The 19192-nt window shown below is 46.3% G+C and overlaps 1 protein-coding gene and 1 long non-coding RNA gene across 2 annotated transcripts; both read right to left on the bottom strand.

The window, feature by feature from the left end:
* Positions 1-2928: 2928 nt before the first annotated feature.
* LOC130370027 (GTPase IMAP family member 4-like) lies at positions 2929-7457 on the bottom strand. The gene is made up of 3 exons (XM_056575652.1): positions 7235-7457; positions 6984-7079; positions 2929-5381 (listed from the first exon to the last, which is right to left on the bottom strand). The coding sequence occupies exon 3, from the start codon at positions 5353-5355 to the stop codon at positions 3847-3849; it is 1509 nt and encodes a 502-aa protein (XP_056431627.1). The 5' UTR covers positions 5356-5381; positions 6984-7079; positions 7235-7457; the 3' UTR covers positions 2929-3846.
* Positions 7458-7988: 531 nt separating this feature from the next.
* LOC130406806 (uncharacterized) lies at positions 7989-13749 on the bottom strand. Its single transcript, XR_008904534.1, has 3 exons — positions 13670-13749; positions 13468-13586; positions 7989-9248 (listed from the first exon to the last, which is right to left on the bottom strand). It is a non-coding gene; the product is annotated as an uncharacterized LOC130406806 (long non-coding RNA).
* Positions 13750-19192: the final 5443 nt, after the last annotated feature.

The following is a 19192-nucleotide window of genomic DNA, read 5'->3' as shown; positions in this document are numbered from 1 at the left end:
GCGCTTGTACTGATCTACGGAAAAAGAAGATATGAGGACTTCCATGACTGGTGGCAGCGGCGTGGGCGAGGCTACGGACCAACGGCCCTTTTCAGGGCCACTGGAGAGCGCTCCTATAAGAGCTAGGGGGCCCTTTTCAGGGCCTCAGTGCACCTCCTGTCCCGCTTCCCAGGCGCCGGGTGACGGACACCTGGCGTGTTTTAGGTGCCTCTGCGCTGAACACGTTGCGGCTGCCGTGGTTGCTCCCGCCTCCTGCGCCGACTGCCGCCCGCTGTCTGAAGAGGGGCTCCTCTCCAGGCACCTCTTTTTCTCCCCGTCGGTGGACCTCGCTGAGGCCATCAACATCTTCAGGGCCGGAGTTCCGGACGCCGACGACGAGCACATCGAGGAGGACGACGTTGCCTCCTTGGACGACGTCTTTGCTGACTCTGCGTCCGGGTTCTCCCGCTCCGGGGCTTCCACCGAAGCCACTGTCGTCCCGACGGGGAGAAACCACGCCAGATGGCCGATCTCTTCGGCGAGATCATGGGTGAGGCGGCGGCCATCAAGGGCATCCCTATGCCAGCCCCGCCTCTCGCCCCCATGTCGGATGACATGCAAGGCGAGTGCTTTCGCACCCTGTCTTCCTCCTGGCGGGCTACCCAGTGCCCCCTGTTCCCACCGGTTCAGCGCCTTTTCACAGCTGCGGGTGGGGACCCTTCTACTCTGAAGGCCCCGGTGAGGGCCTTCACTGACTTCACCAACGTGGAAGGGTGGGCTGATACTCAGGCGAGGGGGAGGAGCCTTCCCTAGTAGCGCTTCTCCGTCCGGGCGCCGGATGGCGTCCTAACGAGAAGCCGCTGCCCCCCCGACCGCCTCCAGAAGCAGATTACCGGCCTGACGGACAGGGTGTTCGTCTGTGCTTCGCAATCCGCGGCGGCGGTCAACAACCTCGCCCTGCTCTCCTCCGCCCTGGTCTCCTTGTCGGCTGGCAGGGAGGCTTACGGCCCGGAGGAAGCCGCAAGATGGCTGGCGGTTTCCCGCTTCTCCAGCGCCATCCTTCAGCTATGCCAGCCGATAGCCGTTTTGGCTGGTCGGCATATGGCGTGGGCCACCATGATCCAGAGGGCCATATGGCTCTCTCACACTGCGGTTCCGGAACGAGAGCGGACAGGAGCGCGGCGTCTAGACAGCTCGCTGTTTGTACAGCGACTAGCTCTGTAACGTCTACCACGCTCGCTGAGCCTCCTCCCTTTCATGGGATGCCCCCCTTGGTTCACACACTGTGTGGAGGCGGTAGGAGCCGAGGAATACGGGTTATTCCTGGACAGCGTTCCTCAGCTGTCAGCTCGCCCTCTCTCCGACCGCTATGCGTGTTGGCTAGAGCGGTGCGTTCTACCATCGTGGTTGGACAACACGTTGAGATGGGGTCATCTCATACAGTTCAAGCGCCGTCCCCCAACCTTTATGGGGTTGGTGGAGACCACGCTACGGGACCCGGCTGCGAGCACGGCTCTGGCAGCAGAGGCCACCTCTGCTGCCAGAGCCGTGCTCCGTCTCTTGGTGAAGGGGGCCATCACTGTCGTTCCCCCCCACGAGTCTCACCTAGGGTTTTACTCCCGCTACTTCCTGGTTTTGAAGAAGTCAGGGGAGAAGAGACCTATTCTGGATCTTCGCGTGTTCAACAGATTCGTTGCCGCGAGGAAATTCAGAATGCTCACTATCAGAGCGCTGCTCCGATGTGTGAAAGAGGGCGACTGGTTCACATCCCTGGATCTCAAGGATGCTTACTTCAGAGCACAACTGCTCGGCAGGCGCACAGGAAGTTTCTCCGTTTTGCCTTTATGGGGGTGGCGTACGAGTACCAGTGCCTGCCATTCGGCTACTCCCTGGCCCCGTGCACCTTCTCAAAGTGTGTGGAGACGGCGTTGGGACCGCTCAGGCGTCAGGGAAAGAGGGTTCTCTTCTACCTCGACGACCTACTTATTCTGAGCAACTCAGAGAAAGCTGCGAGAACGGACACCATGACGGTGATAAACCATCTCTCTTTCCTGGGTTTTGCCATCAACTGGGAGAAGAGCTTCCCGCTCCCCAGCCGGCAGATAGTCTACTTGGGGCTTTGCCTAGACTCAGCCGCCATGACAGCGATGCTCTCGCCTCCTCGGCGAGACGCCATCCTGTTGGTACTCTCCCGCTTTCGCGTTCTCAGAAACGTGACCGCGCTGTCCACCATGCGCCTGTTAGGGCTGATGACAGCCGCCCATCCCGTGGTTCCCCTGGGTCTGCTCTTTATGCACAGACTCCAGCGGTGGTTTGCTCGCCAATGGTTGGACCCTGTGCGTCACAAGCTCAGGGTGCTCCTCCCACCCCGTTCGGTGTCACCAGACCTGGAATATTGGGGAAACCCCCCCGCCCTCCTCAGGGGTGTTCCCCAGGGCAGAGTGACGTCCTATGTAGTGGTCTTCACGGACGCCTCGTTGACGGGTTGGGGAGGAACGTGCCTCTCTCAATCGGTGGGAGGCGAGTGGCGCATGCCCCCTACAGTCGCCCCCAAAGGTACCGTTTCACTCAACAACAATCTTGTTAAGTTTTGGTTCAGTATTGTTAGCACTTTATGCGTACAGTATGTGTATTTTACACCAATACTACCCCACGGATCAATAGTGTCGTCACGCACATGCGCAAAACCACTAGGTAGCAAAATCTGACAAGGGAGCAGAAACTGGCAGAACACCTTTTGTTTTGAATTGTCTGTGTCCTATTAATATCACCACAGAACGCAGGAGAAGCAAAATCTTTCTGGAAGCCACTGCATATGATTGGCCCACATGATGGAGATGCAAATCTGGGTCCCACACAATTATTTGTTGGGAGCATATAAAATACATAGTGTTACTACATTCATTTTTGTATCTTGTACCCTCTACAGAGCACAACTGCTACCATCAAACTACTACAACGGGGCAACTTCAGGTGGACTCCTCCCAATTAAATCAAGAGGACCACGCAGCGTAGGCTGCTGCACGAACACACTACACATCAGAATCTAAAATCTCTCTCAAAAATTAACCAGTCAGTTCAGGATATAATTTGTTTATTGATTTAAAATATAAAAGTCATTTATCTGATTGTGAAATCAATACATCCTTAATTGATTATTTTCCAGTGAATAAATCATGACAATAAAAACGTACATGAAGCCAGTTTTATGTAGAATTAAATTAACTGTAAATCCCACAACCCATCTGATGTTAATTCTAAAATTCGTCCAAATACCATTATTTTCTGAACCACGCTAACTTAATACAATGATCAGGGACAGGACAGGGGTTGCAAATTAGTCTTGACTAGAAACTTGTATGCATGGCATCTATTTTATATTTTATATGAAACAATGTATTTGTCCCTGCTCAATAAACGTCTAAATAAAATGATCAGGCACATCTCCAAGTGAAGTGAACACTAGGAACATAAAGATAAGTAAAGCAACAGGCGAGAGAGAAGGTGTACAGCCGCTCCTCCAGCCGCTCGTCCAGGCCCCGTACCCCTTAACCCCTAGTCGGCTGTCTGCTTCCCTTATGGCCAAAGAGCCTACTGCAGTTTTGCCCCCGCTTTTCACCCAGACCGAGGGCCCCAATATAAAAAATACAAAATGTATCAAGATCCCAACGCCCCTGATATACATAAAACAGGTAAAGGTAAAGGTGGTGTATGTGAAGCGGTCGTGGTATTGGGGAAGCATTGGAAAAATCTGGATTTCTGTTCTGCAATGGTGTGAATTTACTTTAATGTATTCATGTAGTACTGCTTGTAAAGTACTAGAACAGATGGTGTCACTGTTACGGCATGACATGGCAGAGCAGCTTATTAATTCAATTTAAATTCACCTGTTTTTATATTCCCGGATAGTTTTATGTTTGCCAAAGCACCAACTACAGTTTTTGCATCGACCCCTTGAGCCAGAGCTGACAAACCCTCTGCAGCTCCTGCAGCCAAAGCTGACACCCCCCCTGCAGTTCCTGCAGCCAGAGTTCTTGCAGCTCCCAACCCTGCAGCCACCCGCACAACCCGGACCCCCATGCTGCCCACCTGGCGCAGGGTTTGCTCAGCTGCTTGCAAAGGACTGTTAGCTTCTCGACCACTCACTAAGCCCACACCGCCTCCCACAAGCCCTCCGAGAGCGGCCCCAGCGGCCATATTAGCTGAACTAAAGGCCAATGTGCTCCCCACAGCCACGGCAGATCCTAGTCCAGCTGCAAGGGGGGCAGCGGCCCCACACAAGGCCCCCACCGCCAGGCCAGTGAGCCCCGCCGCCACCACCTTCCTCACTGTCTGCATCAGGCTGGGGGAGAGCAACACCTCTCTGTGTCGCCCCCTGCTGGAGGATTGTGGAGCCTGTGGGCTTCTACTGAAACCTCTCTCTGCTGGTGCCATCTCCCTCCTGACCCTGTCCTCTTCCTCCCTCCTCAACCTGTCCTCTTCCTCTCTCCTCAACCAATCGACTTCCTCCCTTCTTAATCCGTCAACTTCCTCCCATCTTAACGTGTCAACCTCCTCCCTCCTTAACTTGTCCTCCTCCTCCCTCCTCAACCAATCGGCTTCCTCCCTCCTCAATCTTTCAACCTCCTCCAAACTTAACCTTTCCTCCTCCGCCCTCCTTAAACGGTCCTCCTCCTCCTCCTCCCTTCTTATCCTGTCTTCCTCCTCCCTGATTATTGCCTCTACCTCCAGGTACATGGCGTTGGTGTAACACCCTCCACCGTTGTCCTTCACAACTTGCTCCACCTTTCCCAGCAGCTCGTGAACTTGCTGCTCATCGCTGGGGTCCCGGTTGTTGAGAACGTGGTACCTGCCCCCACACCTGTCAAGCAAAGCCTTGAGCCTAGCAGGGGCGCTGTCACTGCCCAGGTACTGCTCTATTGGCCCCTCTAGGTCATCTCCCCTGGTGAACAGCACCACCGTGTGGTTGCGAACCGCCGCTTCATCAAATACATCAGCCATCATTGTGACGGCCATGTTCTCCTCCTCTGTGTAGCGTCCCAGCGGGACCACCAGGAGGAAGGCGTGTGGGCCGGGGGCCGTCAGGGCCATGCATCGGCTGACCTCCGTGATGATCTGCTCCTTGGTCAGGTGTGTGTCTCCAAAACCTGGCATGTCCACCACCACCTTCTTCCTCATCCTCCTCTTCTCCCCCGCCTCCTCCTCCACATGGTAGTCAGAAGTCCCCAGCTGGCAGACCTTGGTAACAGAGCCTGCATGACACCCGGACTGGAAGTGTCGTTTGCCCAGGATGGTGTTCCCTGAGGCGCTCTTCCCAGATCCCGTCTTTCCAATCAGGACCAGTCTCACCTCTTCTCCAGGATCATTCTCTTCCATGTCTGTGGGACACGGTCCCTTTGCTCCTTTGGGTGGAACATTACACAAGCTGTCCATTAAATTGCAACGTCTTGTCCACAAATTATTGTTTCAATCTTTGGGTGAGTTATCTAACACAATGCTTGATAGTTCTATAATATTAACGGTATATTCCCAACCTGAGAAATAATCAGTTTATGATTAAATAGCTTAAGAGTACTTTGCTTTTCTACTGGGTCTCTACGTAGAACAGGTTTACTGGCAATGTTTTGCAGTACCACAGCCGGCCACAGTGCAAGTTATGCCTCAAACCTGAGATGACTTGAGTTTGGCCAATGATTGAACAAATTACCCTTAACCACCACTGGTCAATGGATTCATTAAAAGAACTGGATCTCTATGATGATCTCACCATGGAGGAATGTTAGAAAACGCCTTTATGTTGACAACGTCAAACTGCGTTTTTATGTGAATATCACGAAAGAGTGCACACAGATTTACAGGCCGTTCCTTGCCAACATTAAACTGCTGGAAGAAGCTGCCCTGAATGGGCACACATATCTAAAACGGACAGTTTTATAGCCTAGTTATATTCTTATCACACTTAGGCCTACGTCTTGGATTTTTGGACACGCTTATGGTTCTGATGTTTTGATTATGTAATTTAATAGTTCAATGGGTGCTTTTACCTATATCCCAACAGGGCCTATGCACCTGACTTTCCTGAACTACAGTGTTGTGCAAACGGAAATAAATGGCAGAGACAATTAGGCGCAACAAGGGTATCCATAAAATCATTTAGGCTATGGTATGTTTAAGTTCCTAAATACATTTATACATGTTCGTAATTCATTGATCAACACACAGGGAAGGTGGACTCCACCCAAAGAAATCAAGACGCACACGCAGTTTCTGTTCAAGTTAAAACCGGTTTCAATCATAGTGTTGACACTGAGATAAAGTTGAGACAACAAGCGCTGTCTACTGCATGAATACACTCATCTAGCTCAAGAATGAATCTAAACCACGTAGGTCATCTATTATGGACACGAGCTAGTTTCACCAAACCACACACCAGTCTTGTTAAGTTTCGGTTACAGTGTATAAATAGATTTGTTTTTAAACCTACGGGTTGAAAATGCTTGTGTGCGTCTTTATGTGCATGTGCGTGTGCATGTAATTAGACATTAGGCTACGTTCAAGGAAAAGTATGACGGCACCTCCTCCACACCAGGTCATACAAACACAAAATACCTTTTCGGCTTTGGGTGACTTATCTAACACATTTTTAATTTATCCTAAAATATCAACGGTATTTTCCGCGACTTCAGAAATGTTCCGTTTATGAAGTTAGGGGAAAAGATCTTTGAGGGCAATTCAATTGATGGTGTTTATAAGTCCATGCATGAACAATTTTGCTAATCCATGGATTAAAATAAGCACCTAAAGACAACATGCGTGAAAGTGTGTGTAGGCCTAGGCCTACATCTTGGATCGATTTTATAATTTTATTCTGCTTCCAATCAATCCTGAAAAAGATGTGTCTTGGTGGTCTCAAAACCGTCTCACCATTTCATCTTTTTTTAAATGTTCATATCAACAATGAAAAATGTAGTGTTACTGAGCGTCTGAAGAGAAATTCAACTTACCTGACTCAATAATGAGTGTAACTTTCTATATTTATTTTCCATTCTTTTATCTTTTCAGTAGCCTCCACCCGGAGAAATCACAGGCCAACGCAGCTTCTGTTGAAGTAAAAATCGAAAATCGAAAATTTCAAAGTGTTGATATTGAGATTAAATTGAGACAACGGCATCGTACTGCCAAAAAACGAATCACCAAAGAGTAGTTTAGGAAGGAATCTAAACAACGACAGTAATCTGTTATCGTCAAAAAGTACCTTTTCGCTCAACAAGTTTTGGTTCAGTAGGCCTATTGTTACGTGCAGCGCTTTATGCCTGCACTTGTGTTTTGAATTGTGTGTGTCCTATTAATATCACCAGAATGCAGTAGATCCAGCTTCTTTCCAGATGCCACTGCATATGATTGGCCCAAATTATGGAGACACAAATCAGGGTCCCATTTTCTTTTGCACACAATTATTTGTGGGGAACCTATAAAAAACAAATAGCCTACGTTACTACATACATCTTTGTACGTATATTGTACCCTCTACTCCCAATCTGACAAGGGAGCAGAATTTGGCAGAACACCGAACTCCCAATAATATCACCACAGAACGCAGGAGATGCAGAATCTTTCCGGAAGCCACTGCATTTGATTGGCCCAAATGACGGAGATGCAAATCTGGGTCCAATTTTTTTTTTTTTTTTAAATAGGCCTAAAGAAAGTGCACACAATTAATTGTTGGAGGCATATAAAATACAAATAGTGTTACTACATACATTTTTGTACGTATCTTTTACCCGCTACCCAGCACAACAGTCAAACTACTACATCGGGGCAACTTGAGGTGGACTCCTCCCAATTAAATCAAGAGGACCACGCAGTTTCAGTTTAGGTTCAAATCAATTTTTCTTCACAAAGTGTTGGCAGTGAGCTTTGGTAATGACAACAGCAGCGTAGGCTGCTGCACGAACACACTACACATCAGAATCAAAATATCTCAAAAATTCAGTTCAGGATATAATTTGTTTATTGATTGAAAATATACAAGTCATTTATATGATTGTGAAATAAATACATCCTTTATTGATTATTTCCAGTGAATAAATCATGACAATAAAAACATTCATGAAGCCAGTTTTATGCAGAATTAAATAAACTGTAAAACCCACAACCCATCTGATGTTAAGTCTAAAATTCATCCAAATACCTTTATTTTCTGAACCAAGCTAACTTAATACAATGATCAGGCACATCTCCAAGTGGAGTGAACACTAGGAACATAAAGATAAGTAAAGCAAGAGGAGAGAGAGAAGGTGTCCAGCCGCGCATCCAGGCCCCTTAACCCCTTGTCGGATGTCTGCTTCCCTTATGGCACGAGAGCTATACTGCAGTTCTGCCCCCGCTTTTCACCCAGACGAGTGCCCCATTATACAAAATACAAAATGTGTCAAGATCCAAACGACCCTGATATAGCCCATAAACCAAGTAAAGGTAAAGGTGTTGTTGTATGTGAAGCGGTCGGGGTATTGGGGAAGCATTGGAAAAATCTGGATTTTCGTTCTGCAATGGAGTGAATTGACTTTAATGTATTCATGTAGTAGGCTACTGCTTGTAAAGTACTACAGTGCCAGGCACTGAGAACAGATTGTGTCACTGTTACGGCATGACATGGCAGAGCAGCTTATTAATTATATTTAAATTCAAGGCAAGGCAAGGCAAGGCAAGGCAAGGCAAGGCAAGGCAAGGCAAGGCAAGGCAAGGCAAGGCAACTTTATTTATATAGCCCTTTTCATACACAAGGCAGACTCAAAGTGCTTCACCTGATTTTATATTCCCGGATAGTTTTTTTTTTGTCAAATAACCTATTGCAGCTGCCACAGGTGTACCCTGAACCCCTGGAGCTGACAACCCTGCAGCTGCTGCAGCCGGAGGCCCTATAACTCCAAACCCTGCAGCCACCCCCACAACCTTGACCCCCTCTCTGCCCACCTGATACAGGGTTTGCTCAGCTGCTTGCAAAGGACTGTCAGCTCCTAGCCCATTCACTGCGCCCGTAACGCCTCCCAAAACCCCTCCGACAACGGCCCCAGCGGCCATATTAGCTACACTAAAGGCTAATCTGCTCCCCACAACCACGGCTGATCTTAGTACAGCTGCAAGGGGGGAAGCGGCCCCACACAAAACCCCCAGCGCCAGGCCAGTGGCCCCCCCCGCCATCACCTTCCTCACTGTGTCTTCTTCTGGATCATTCTCTCCGATGTCTGTTGGACACGGTCCCTTTGCTCCTGTGGGTGGAACATTATACAAGCTGTCCATTAAATTGCACCGTCTCGTCCACAAATGACTGTTTTAAGCTTTGGGTGAGTTATCTAACACAATGCTTAATAGTTCTATAATACTAACGGAATATTCCCAACTTGGGAAATGTTCCGTTCATGATTAAAGGTTGCATAGGTGATTTGCTTTTTTGGCCATTTTTGCAAAATTACTTGAAATCCTTATCATAACCCGCTTACAGCCACTGAGTTAGAAGTACTGACATGAAAATTAAACTTGTCAATCATCTGTGGAACGTGCAGGGCTCGAAAAACTCCAGCCAATCATATCCATTGCCACCGAGTTTCATTGGACAGTAAGTACGTCAATCAAACGGTCGTACTGCACTCCCCCTCCCCCCCCCCCCCCGCGCCCCGCGCGCGACCCCTTCGTGCAGTACTCGTGACCCAGAGCTCGTGACCCAGAGCAAGCTCCTGTTTGTTGTTATCCTGCGGTATCTACTGGAACTAGTTAATCCACATTTGGACCTAGCAGTAGAAGACAATTTCCATGGCAGACAAGACGCCACAATCCCCACCACCACCACCACCACCAGCAAAGAGAAGGAAAACTCTTTTTCAGAGAGTAATTGATAATAAAAACGCTGAAAGAGAAAAACTGAAATCAAGAATAATCCTAGGCGCTGCTTTTGAACGTTGGCGGCAACTGAAGGACGAGAAGGGTCTAAAAACCGATGCTTGTGTGGCGGTTGACCTAGTTTCAAAGTTTATACCGTTTATACTCGGTAATACCGGTGTTGAGACGAGTGTAGCCTATTACTCGGTGTGAAAATGTCCACACCGCGGCAACCCTAGTTAAAACCAGGACTTCCAATACAATTATATGAAACAAACATACATTTTCTAAAAATAGTATTGATTTATGTGACCGTTTAATGTTTATAACATCTGGTGCAACCATAGCCGCGAGAACGTATTCTCAGCAGGGGGTGCTGTGAAAAAAAAACCCGGCCTGCACTAGACTCGCAACTCGCCACATTGATAAAAAAAGATATATAGCAGCGCAGCTCAATTACACCAGTGCATGCGCGCACAGTTGAAAATCGATCGTTGTGTTCACTTCCTTCACACCATGGTTCACATCCAGCTGCTCACAGAACAAGTTTAGCGCACCACCGCTACCCTCACACTTTTTCATATAACCTTTTTTCAGCACTAGGACATATGAGCATTAAATAAATGCTGCGTCTCAACATGCCTTGGACAGCAGCGAGGATGACTCGCTTTGCCACGGGCCGAAACAGTTCGGAGCGACCACAGCCAGAGCGAACACAGCGGGGCAGAGGAGTGTCAGGAAGTCTTTGGTGTACACATCAGTACGGCCTATTTGCACTACTGTTTAGTGGCAATGCAGTGTTTTATTCTATGCCTTTTTATTTTCGTATATTATTTCAATTAATACAATTTATTTATTCATGAAATCAAGATCTGGGCTTCAAATCTTTTTTCCAAATATAGGTCGTATTACAATGGGGTTTGTGTTTATATTCGGACTAGTCTCGCAAAGCCAGACCAAACTACAGCAAGTAGAATGGTCTGGAGCCACGCTACCTCGAGCCGTCTATCCGTGGGGAAACTGGGCGGGCCTGTTTTATTTCTTTAAACCAATCACAATCGTCTAGGGCGGGGCTAAGCCCGGGAAGCAGCAGCGGTGTCCATGCAAAATAGTGCCGGGGGGGAAATTATTTTGACGGAACTTCTTGACGTTCAGAGGCTGTCAGAAATGGCTCAATCCCAAACGCCACAAAAAACCATTAACGATGTATGTCACCTATGTGGAGATAATTGTATAGATAAAAAGAACAAACATCGTTTGATTCTTTGTCACGATGATTTCAAGCCACCATACACTTCGGCCCACGGGACCTATAAAAACGAACGACGTTTTAACATTTATATGTGGTTCTTGTAGAACACTACTAAAGAAATACCGTAGGAGCTATAGTGAAGTGGAACGGATCGGTTCATTGGTTAAATCCATGTCAATTGATTTAACCAATTGGCGCATCGTTTCAGAGTGAAACGATGCGCCAAATCCACACCAACCGGCGATAGTCGTGACCGCAAACGCATCGTCCCCGGGGAGAATCCTGCCAGACGGAGTCTGGGCTTTTCCAAGGTAATGTCAAAATAGGCTATGTTGTGGTCCTACCATTGTAATGAAGTCAGTAATCAGTAATTACATTATATTAAAATTAAACAAGATTGGATGTCTAGTTCCACAAACAATTTCGAAAACTTGGTAACGCCAGCAACCGGAAGGGGAGGAGTCGCGGCCAAATCAGCCGCTAAGCAATAGACGCTGTCCACTTCCGTTCAGCCAGACTATATTCGGACCAATACGGTACAGCGGATGCTCACATGACGTTAAGCATTTCCTGGTGCATAATGTGACGCTTCAGAACCTAAAATCCCGTTTCTCCCCGTTGATACGACAACACATAACCGGCGTTTTCAGAAATCTCCACTTTGGTTTTTAGAAATGATCGTTTTCTGTGATAAGACAGGGCCTCGGACAGGGGGTGTTGCAGCACCCCCAAAACCCCTACTTCCCGCGGTACTGGGTGCAATTTACAGCTGAATGTAGTGCCATGTTGTTAAACGAAAACCTACGCTAGCCTGGCTCGCTCTCGCGCATCTCTGTTCGCGCTCGTGCATGATTGCGCGTCCAAGTACTTGGAATGGGTGGAGTCAGAGTCAGCGTTGAAGGGGAGGGGGTAGGACCATTTGAGTTGTGTATTTTCAAAATCTGCTGGCGTTTCGCAAATCGCGTACCCAACCTTTAAATAGGTTAAGAGCACTGCGCCTTTGTACTGGGTCTCTGAACAGCCACCGGCCATGTGTTGCAATACCACAACCGGCCACATGGCAAATTATGCCAAAGATTGAACAAATTACACTTAAAAAACACTGGTCAATGGATTCATTCAAATAACTGTATCTCTATGATGATCTCACCATGGAGGAATAAAAGAAAATGCCTTTACGTTGACAACGTCGAACTGCACTTTGAATATCTCACAAAAGAGTGCACACAGATTTACAGGCCGTTCCTTACCAACATTAAACTGCTGGAAGCTGCCCTGAATGGGCACAAATACCTAAAACGGACAGCTTAATAATTATATTCTTATCACACTTACGTTACACTTACATGGTTCTGATGTTTTGATTAGGTAATGAAATTTAATAGTTCAATGGGTGCTTTTACCTATGTCACAACAGGGCCTATGCACCTGACTTTCCTGAACTACAGTGTTGTACAAATGGAAATAAATGGCAGAGATAAATAGGTGTGTAGCAGCAACAATTGTATCCATAAGAATCATTTATGGTATAAGTTCCTAAATACATTAATACATGTTCCTAATTAATTGATTAATACAAAGGGCAGGCGACTCCACCCAAAGAAATAAAGAAGCTCAAACAGTTTCTGTTCAAGTTAAAACCTGTTTCAATCATAGTGTTGACAGTGAGATAAAGTTGAGACCACATAAGCGCTGTCTACTGCATGAATACACTCATCAGGTTGAAATAGTTCAAGAATTAATCTAAACCACGTAGGTAATCTATTATGAACACGAGCTAGTTTCACGAAACCACATACCAGTCTTGTTATCAGTTACAGTATGTAAATAGATTTGGTTTTAACCTACGTGTTGAAAATGCTTGTGTGCGGGTTTGTGTGCATGTGCGTGTGCGTGTAATTAGACATTACGTTCCAGGAAAAGTAAAGACAACGCCTCCTCCTCCACACCAGGTCACACAAACACAAAATACCTTTTCGGCTTTTGGTGATTTATCTAATATAATTCTAATTTATCCGAAAAATAAACGTCATTTTCCACACTTCAGAAATGTTCATTTTATGAGTTTGTGGAAAAAATAATCTTTGAGGGCATTATAATTTATGGTATTTATAAGTGCATAAATGCATGAAATTTTTTGCTAATCCATTGATTAAAATAAGCATCTAAACACAACATTTGCTTGAAAGTGTGTAATGTAGGCCTACATCTTTTTATAAGACTATCTTTGATTCACGGAAATCCGTTTTTTCATCTTTTTTTAAATAAATCCGTTTTTTCAAAAATATTTAGATTTGTTCATATCCACAACAATGAAAAATGTATGTGTTACTAAGCATCTGAAGAGAAATTCACCTTACCTGACTCAATAATGGGTGTAACTTTGTCCATATTTATTTTCCAGTCATCTTTTATGTGTTGTTCAGGAGGGACTCCAGCCTGAGTAATCACAGGCCCACGCAGTTTCCCAGCATCGTACCTAGTGCCAAAAAACGAATCGCCTAAGATTAGTTTAAGAAGGATCCTAAACAACGAAAGTAATCTTTAATCGTCAAAAAGTACCTTTTCACGCAACAGCAATCTTGTTAAGTTTTGCTTCAGTGTTGTGATGTGCAGCGCTTTATGCCTCCACTTGTCTTTTGAATTGTGTGCGTCCTTTTTGTATCACCACAGAATGCAGGAGAGGCTGAATCTTTCCGGATGCCACTGCATATGATTGGCCCAAATGATGGAGATGCAAATCTGGGTACTATTTTTGTTAATAAACAAAGTGCACACAATTATTTGTGGGGAACATATAAAAAATAAATAACGTTACTACATACATTTTTGTACGTATCTTGTACCCTGAGTCTACGCAGTACAACTGCTATCAAACCAATAGATCGGAGCAACGTCAGGTGGACTCCAACCAAACAATTCAAGACGCGGTTTCAGTTTATGTTCAAATCAGTTTTTCTTCACAAAGTGTCGACAGTGAGCTTTTGTAATGACAACAGCAGCGTAGGCTGCTGCACGAACACACTACACATCGGAATCTAAAATCTCTCTCTCAGAAATTAGCCAGTCAGTTCAGGATATCATTTGTTTATTGATTTAAAATATACAAGTCATTTATATGATTGGGAAATCAACGCATCCTTAATTGATTATTTCCAGTGAATAAATCATGAAAATAAAAACATATATGAAGCCAGTTTTATGCAGAATTAAATGAACTGTAAAACCCACAACCCATCTGATGTTAAGTCTAAAATTCTTCCCAATACCTTTATTTTCTGAACCAAGCTAACTTAATACAATGATCAGGCACATCTCCAAGTGAAGTGAACACTAGGAACATAAAGATAAGTAAAGCAAGAGGAGAGAGAGAAGGTGTCCAGCTGCTCATCCAGGCCCCTTAACCCCTAGTCGGCTGTCTGCTTCCCTTAGGGCACGAGAGCTATACTGCAGTTCTGCCCCCGCTTTTCTCCCAGACAAGGGCCCATTTATACAAAATACAAAATGTATCAAGATCCAAAAGACCCTGATATTCATAAAACAGGTAAAGGTAAAGGTCGTGGTATTGGAAGCATTGGAAAAATCTGGATTTCCGTTCTGCAATGGTGTGAATTGACTTTAATGTATTCATGTAGTACTGCATGTAAAGTACTACAGCGCCAGGCACTGAGAACATATTAATTCAATTTAAATTCACCTGTTTTTATATTCCCAGATAGTTTTATGTTTGCCAAAGCACCAACTACAGTTTTTGCATCGACGCCTTGAGCCAGAGCTGACAAACCCTCTGCAGCTCCTGCAGCCAGAGGCCTTGCAGCTCCCAACCCTGCAGCCACCCCCACAACCCGGACCCCCGTGCTTCCCTCCTGGCGCAGGGTTTGCTCAGCTGCTTACAAAGGACTGTTAGCTTCTCGCCCACTCACTGAGCCCACACCGCCTCCCACAAGCCCTCCGAGAGCGGCCCCAGCGGCCATATTAGCTGAACTAAAGGCTAATGTGCTCCCCACAGCCACGGCAGATCCTAGTCCAGCTGCAAGGGGGGCAGCGGCCCCACACAAAGCCCCCACCGCCAGGCCAGTGAGCCCCGCCGCCACCACCTTCCTCACTGTCTGCATCAGGCTGGGGGAGAGCAACACCTCTCTGCGTCGCCCCCTGCTGGAGGATTGTGGAGCCTGTGGGCTTCTATTGAAACCTCTCTCTGCTGGTGCCCTCTCCCTCCTGACCCTGTCCTCTTCCTCCCTCCTCAACCTGTCCTCCTCCTCTCTCCTCAACCAATCGACTTCCTCCCTTCTTAATCCGTCAACCTCCTCCCTCCTTAACTTGTCCTCCTCCTCCCTCCTCAACCAATCGGCTTCCCCTCTCCTCAATCTTTCAACCTCCTCCAAACTTAACCTTTCCTCCTCCGCCCTCCTTAAACGGTCCTCCTCCTCCTCCTCCTCCTCCCTACCTACCCCGTCTTCCTCCTCCCTGATTATTGCCTCTACCTCCAGGTACATGGCGTTGGTGTAACACCCTCCAACGTTGTCCATCACAACTTGCTCCACCTTTCCCAGCAGCTCGTAAACTTGCTGCACATCGCTGGGGTCCCGGTTTTTGAGAACGTGGTACCTGCCCCCACACCTGTCAAGCAAAGCCACCGGTGTCCACCACGGTGTCCGAGGGTTACCGCCCCTTGAGGAGCCTAAGACCCTGAGGCCACAGCTAGCCACTGCAGCTTCAGCAATGGAGGCTTTGAACATCACCCACTCCGGCTCAATGCCCCCAACCTCCACAGGAATGACAGAAAAACTCAGCCGGAGGTGTGAGTTGAAGATACCTAGGACGGGGGCCTCCTCTATACATTCCCAATTCACCCGCACTACTCGTTTGGGCTTACCAGGTCTACCCGGAAATTTCCCCGATTCCCTGATCCAACTCACCACCAGATGGTGGTCGGTTGACAGTTCCGCCCCTCTCCTAACCCCAGTGTCCAAAACATGCGGCCTCAGATCAGATGACACGATCACAAAATCGATCATCGATCTTCGGCCTAGGGTACTCTGGTACCAGGTACACTTATGAGCACCCTTATGTTCGAACATGGTGTTCGTTATGGATAATCCATGACTAGCACAGAAGTCCAATAACAAACGACCGCTCGGGTTTAGATCAGGGAGGCCGTTCCTCCCCACCACGCCTCTCCAGGTGTCTCCATCGTTGCCCACATATCTAAAACGGACAGCTTTATAGTTATATTCTTTTCACACTAACGATTTGGATTTTTGGACACGTCTTATGGTTCTGATGGTTTGATTAGGTAATGCAATTGAATAGTTCAATGGGTGCTTTTACCTATATCCCAACAGGGCCTATGCACCTGACTTTCCTGAACTAGGCTACAGTGTTGTGCAAACGGAATCTAATTGATTGATCAACACAAAGGGCAGGTGGACTCCACCCAAAGAAAACAAGAACCACACGCAGTTTCTGTTCAAGTTAAAAACCGGTTTCAATCATAGTGTTGACAGTGAGATAAAGTTGAGAAAACAGAAGCGCTGTCTACTGCATAAATACGCACTCATCAATTTGAAATAGTTCAAGAATGAATCTAAACCACGTAGGCTAGGTCATCTATTATGGACACCAGCTAGTTTCACCAAACCACATACCAGTCTTGCTAAGTTTCGGTTACAGTAGGCTATATAAATAGATTTGTTTTTAAACCTACGGGTTGAAAATGCTTGTGTGCGTCTTTGTGTGTGTGTGCATGTAATTAGACATTAGGCTACGTTCCAGGAAAAGTATAGGCTAGATGACGCCACCTCCTCCACACCAGGTCATACAAACACAAAAGACCTTTTCGGCTTTGGGTGATTTATCTAACACACTTCTAATTTATCCTAAAATAATAGGCTACATGAACAATTTCGCTAATCCATGGATTAAAATAAGCTAAACACAACATATGTGCGAAATTGTGTGTAGGCATCTTGGATTGATTTTATGATTTTATTCTGCTTCCAATCCATCCTGAAAAAGATGTCTTGTTGGTGGAAATCCGTTTTTTCAAAAAAATGTAGATTTGTTCATATCCACAACAATGAAAAATGTAAGTGTTACTGTGCGTCTGAAGAGAAATTCACCTTACTTGACTCAATAATGAGTAACTTTCTGCATATTTATTTTCCATTCTTTTATCTTTTTAGTAGCCTCCACCCGGAGAAATCACAGGCCAACACAGCTTCTGTTGAATTAAAGTGTTGACATTGAGATTAAATTGAGACAACAGCATCGGACTGCCAAAAAACGAATCACCAAAGAGTAGTTTAAGAAGGACTCTAAACAACGAAAGTAATCAGTAATCGTCAACCTTTAGTATCTTTTCGCTCAACAACAATCTTGCTAAGTTTTGGTTCAGTATTGTTACGTGCAGCGCTTTATGCATGCACTTGTGTTTTGAATTGTGTGTGTCCTATTAATATCACCAGAATGCAGTAGATCCAGCTTCTTTCCAGATGCCACTGCATATGATTGGCCCAGATGATGGAGATACAAATCAGGGTCCCATTTTTTTTTTGCACGCAATTATTTGTGGGGAACAGATAAAAAACAAATAACGTTATTACATACATTTTTTTACGTATATTGTACCCTCTAGACCAGGGGTCTTCAACGTTTTCCAGGCCAAGGACCCCCAAACTGATGGAGAGATGGAGCGGGGACCCCCTACTTATATATTGTATAAAATTGGTTTTATATTAAACTGGTCCTATAGTGCCATGTATAAATGTAGGCTACCTTGTTATTTGCATTCAATACTAAGATATTCAAATAATACACAGGTTCATATATTCATGTTTTTATTTTAAACATGTGCAAGGTAGGCTACAGTGAGTAGGGTGCCCATGCCACTGCCATTCATAAACATTACATAATAAACTGATACCTGCCAAGATCAACAATGTCTGTCAATTGCAAATAAACTTAAACCATGTAAAGCTATTCTAATGGACATTTTCAAAAACATTACTTTGGAAACGAAAATTACCGTAGTGATGTTTGTTGTTGTCTTTCTTAGCACTCCGCTAGTAGTCTGGTAACTTATCAACCCCAGCGTGTCCGGTTGCTAAGCGAAGTCAACGTCTTTGGCGGCTATTTCCCTGCTGAACGCTTATTTTCCCGATATTGACCGGCGTTCTGTACATTACCCCTTACACAGCACTCTCTCTCTCCCAACAGTCTAGGCTGCGCACTCTCGTCCAAATTCGTATCGTTTGCGGCGGAGGAGGGGGTCGATTTATAAAGACTGGACGAGAAACTGACGTTGCTGTGCTGTCCTTAATTGAAGGAGCTGGCAGAGAAAAGCTATCTCCTGCTGGGCTTTCATTAAAATCAAATACATAAAAATGTCGCAGCCAGTCCAGATGTGTCAGGTGTGCGCGAGAGACATACAAACTTACGCTTACCACTTTTGTAAATGCCATAGCTCATTTATGCCGCTTTTCCACTGCATGGTACCAGCTCGACACAACTCGACTCGACTCGACTCAGCTCGCCTTTTTTGCGTTTCCACCGCGATCTAGTACCTCAAGTGGCTGCTTTTTCTAGTACCGCCTCGCTCTAGGTTCCAAGCGGCTGAGCCGATGCTAAAAGGTGACGTCGGCAGACGGCCGGCCACTGATTGGCCAGAGAGTGTGACGAAGTCACGAGAGCGACATGGCAACCATGCTGGTAACGATAGAACAGCCATAGTAGCGCCGCAGCCAACATATTCCACTTCTTCAACATGCCAGCTAATAATACGAACACGAATACCATCGCATCGATGTTCTCCATTGTTGTTATGTGGGTTCTGTCCATGTGTGGGTTACGTAGGTGTTGTTTGCGTCGCGTACAAAAATACGTCACGGCCCTTTCGCGCAGCCGACCCCGCCCACGTCCCGGAGGTACTATTTGCGGTGGAAAAGCACCCGCGCTGCTACCGTGTCGAGTCGTGTCGTGTCGAGTCGAGCTACATGTGCGGTGGAAAAGCGGCTTTATAGTAGGCCTACAATCGGATAGCACGATAGGAGTAGATTTATTGCGATTAGGAATCGGATCAAAAGT

Source organism: Gadus chalcogrammus, chromosome 17 (assembly GCF_026213295.1).
Source record: "Gadus chalcogrammus isolate NIFS_2021 chromosome 17, NIFS_Gcha_1.0, whole genome shotgun sequence".
NCBI classification, from domain to species: domain Eukaryota; kingdom Metazoa; phylum Chordata; class Actinopteri; order Gadiformes; family Gadidae; genus Gadus; species Gadus chalcogrammus.
The sequence above is the reverse complement of the archived record's forward strand: the minus strand, read 5'-3'. Positions and strand labels throughout refer to the sequence as shown.

Excerpts from the sequence above, each read along its gene's own strand:
- LOC130370027 (XM_056575652.1), bottom strand. The coding sequence starts at position 5,355 with ATGGAAGAGAATGATCCTGGAGAAGAGGTGAGACTGGTCCTGATTGGA.